Raw genomic sequence first — 2,783 nt, forward strand, 5'->3', positions numbered from 1 at the left:
GCTGTGAGAAATTTAAGACAGAATTTGGGATTCCTTGAACTATGAAACAAAATGTAAAAATTATAAATTGTTTCATTGGTTTGGCTGTGTGGGAGGAAGAGGAACTTCGTGTCTTCCAGAAAGAAAGGGGATTGTACAGAAATGGAAAATGGCTGTATTTCGAAACACATGACAATGTGGATTTAGGACAATGTAACAATCTGTGAAAAGGTCATTATGTCACATGAATAAATGATACAAAAAGTGGATGGAAATAACAAAAATTAACAGCACAGGAATTACTCAAACAATCGGATCAAAAAACATTTTTATTTCAGGAGATGTCTAGGATAAGTCTACATACATAGTTTATGAAGTATACGTTATGTGTTAATAATGTTAGATGATAGAAGGATGGATAGATAGATATTCAAAACTTCTATTAAAAATAGAAATAAGGGATACAGTGGCAGATTTTACAGATAGCTGGCTTCATGTGTGAACTCTTTGATGAAATTTTCTTACACTTCATTTTCCATTTCTTTTTCTAATTACCCACTAAAGGATAAGCTTAACTAATTATTACTGAAAGCCTAAAGTGTGTAAATTCCCTAGAATTTTTAAAACTGTGGGGGCTACAATAGAATTAAGGATGTATTATAACAGAATCTTATTGTATTTCACATTCTAGACTTGATGTACACGCAGAACCTGCTATGGTGCATTATTTCTTCTACAAGAAGCTGGGGAGTGACCAGCTTGTCTGAAGTGGACCAGGCAGTGGAGTCTTAGTGACCAGTTTGCCCCTGGGCTGCCTGCAAGTGGTTCACAGGAGAAACATCAAAATTTATGTGCAAGAACCATGTAAATAAATTGTAATTCTGTGGTGCTAGACAGGAAAAAAAAAGACGTAAATACCAAATAGAGACTAAACTAACCAGACGGTGAAACATTTGTTATTAGAGAATGTCCCAGTTTACCTAGAGCTATTTGAGAAGAGGTTCCCTAATGCTTTTCTCTTATTTACTTGGTAGTATAGTGATATAAACATAATTTTAAATAGGATCATGAAAATAGATTATCTCTTTTTATATCTTTCAATTTTAGGATATCAGATTTGATATGTATTATTGAAAAAAATAAAAACAAGGGGCCTCCCCGGTGGTGCAGCGGTAGAGCCCTGGGTTGCGAAGCTGCCCGCGGCCTCTGCGGTGCTGGTTCAATCCCCGGCTGCTCCCCGGCCACCGGAGGAGGGTCCCACATGGCGCGCAGACCTCTCCTGCCGCCCGCTGCTCCCCTCAGCAGTGTACTTCGGTCCTTCTGCCTGCTCTACTCCCTGCTCTGGCTCTGGTGAATTCTCTCACCCTCCTGCGCTTCTGACTGTACCCAGTGCATGTATAAACAAAACAAACAAATAAATAAATAAATAAAACATGCCTCTATTTAAAAAAAAATAAATAAATAAAAACAAGAAAACTAGATATTTATTCTAGTCAATGGGCTTGAAATCTATAATTTATTTTCTAATTTTTAGCTTGTCCCATACTGAATCAACTTTAAGGTTTGAAATTGTTTTGTTCATAGATGGATTGCACAGGACATAATTCCCCACCAGGGAACCACACTGCATTAGTGGAATTCATCCTGATTGGGTTTTCTGATGTTCCCCACATTCATGGATTTCTTTTTGGTGTATTTCTGATAATCTATGTCTTTATACTTACGGGAAATAGCCTCATTATCATAATAACTAAGGTTGACTCCTCTCTCCACTCTCCCATGTATTTTTTCCTTCGGAATTTTTCATTTCTGGAAATTTGTTTTGTATCAGTTACTGTCCCCAGATTATTAACAGATCTCTGTAGACAATATGGAAATATTTCCTTTCCAGCTTGTGCAATTCAAATGTACTTCTTTCTGATCCTGGGAGACACTGAGTGCTTTATTCTCACTGCCATGGCTTATGACAGGTATGTTGCCATTTGCAACCCATTACTCTATCCTGTCATTATGAATGATACCGTATGTATTCAATTGGCACTTGTCTGCTGGACCACTGCAATTCCTGTACATATAGGGTTCATCTCTGTGGTGTTCACTTCAACTTTCTGTGGATGTAACCATTTGAATCACTTTTTCTGTGATGCACCTCCAGTTGTTCAACTTATTTGTGGGGATGCTTTCATGGTGGAAGTGTTGCTGTATGGGCTGGCTGCATTGATCACCAGTATACCTTCTTTCCTGATTCTTAGATCTTATATGAAAATAGTCTCCGCCATCCTGAAGCTGCCATCAGCAATTGGCAGAGCCAAGGCCTTCTCGACTTGTTGTTCCCATCTCATGGTTGTGACTTTATTCTTTGGCTCAGCCATCATTGTGTATTTGAGATCTATGACCAACCACTTAACAGGAATGGACAAATTCCTCTCTCTTTTTTATACTATCTTCATACCAATGTTAAACCCCATTATTTATTGTCTGAGAAACAAAGATGTTATGGTGGCCTTGGAGAAATTCCTACAGAAATCGATTGTGTTGTGACTCAGAAATATAGCATCCTTAAAATTATTCCTTGTTTTACACAAGCTAATTGTTTATCATCTATTATGCTAAAATAATTTATCACTCATGTAGTTAACACAGCTGTTATTTTTAAATCAAATAAGTAACCCAATTCAACATAAAGTTTAACAATGCCATTAATAAGTCATTGGATTCATTGAATTTGTTGACCTTATTGGTATTTTAAAAACAATGGAATAAAAGAAATAAAAAAATAAAAACAATGGAATATATTTTTCTTT

The 2,783-nt window shown here is 36.5% G+C and overlaps 1 protein-coding gene across 1 annotated transcript; it reads left to right on the forward strand.

Annotated features, from left to right (window-relative positions):
• Positions 1-1,563: 1,563 nt before the first annotated feature.
• LOC119254263 (olfactory receptor 10AG1-like) lies at positions 1,564-2,520 on the forward strand. The gene has a single exon (XM_037521378.1). It carries the CDS (start codon positions 1,564-1,566, stop codon positions 2,518-2,520), a length of 957 nt encoding a protein of 318 aa, XP_037377275.1.
• Positions 2,521-2,783: the final 263 nt, after the last annotated feature.

The sequence above is a fragment of the Talpa occidentalis genome, unplaced genomic scaffold (assembly GCF_014898055.3).
Source record: "Talpa occidentalis isolate TD23 unplaced genomic scaffold, MPIMG_talOcc4v2.1 talOcc4.3, whole genome shotgun sequence".
In the NCBI taxonomy this organism is placed as follows: Eukaryota; Metazoa; Chordata; class Mammalia; order Eulipotyphla; family Talpidae; genus Talpa; species Talpa occidentalis.

Bases quoted from the DNA above. Each gene is read 5' to 3' on its own strand.
- LOC119254263 (XM_037521378.1), top strand. From the start codon at position 1,564: ATGGATTGCACAGGACATAATTCCCCACCAGGGAACCACACTGCATTA.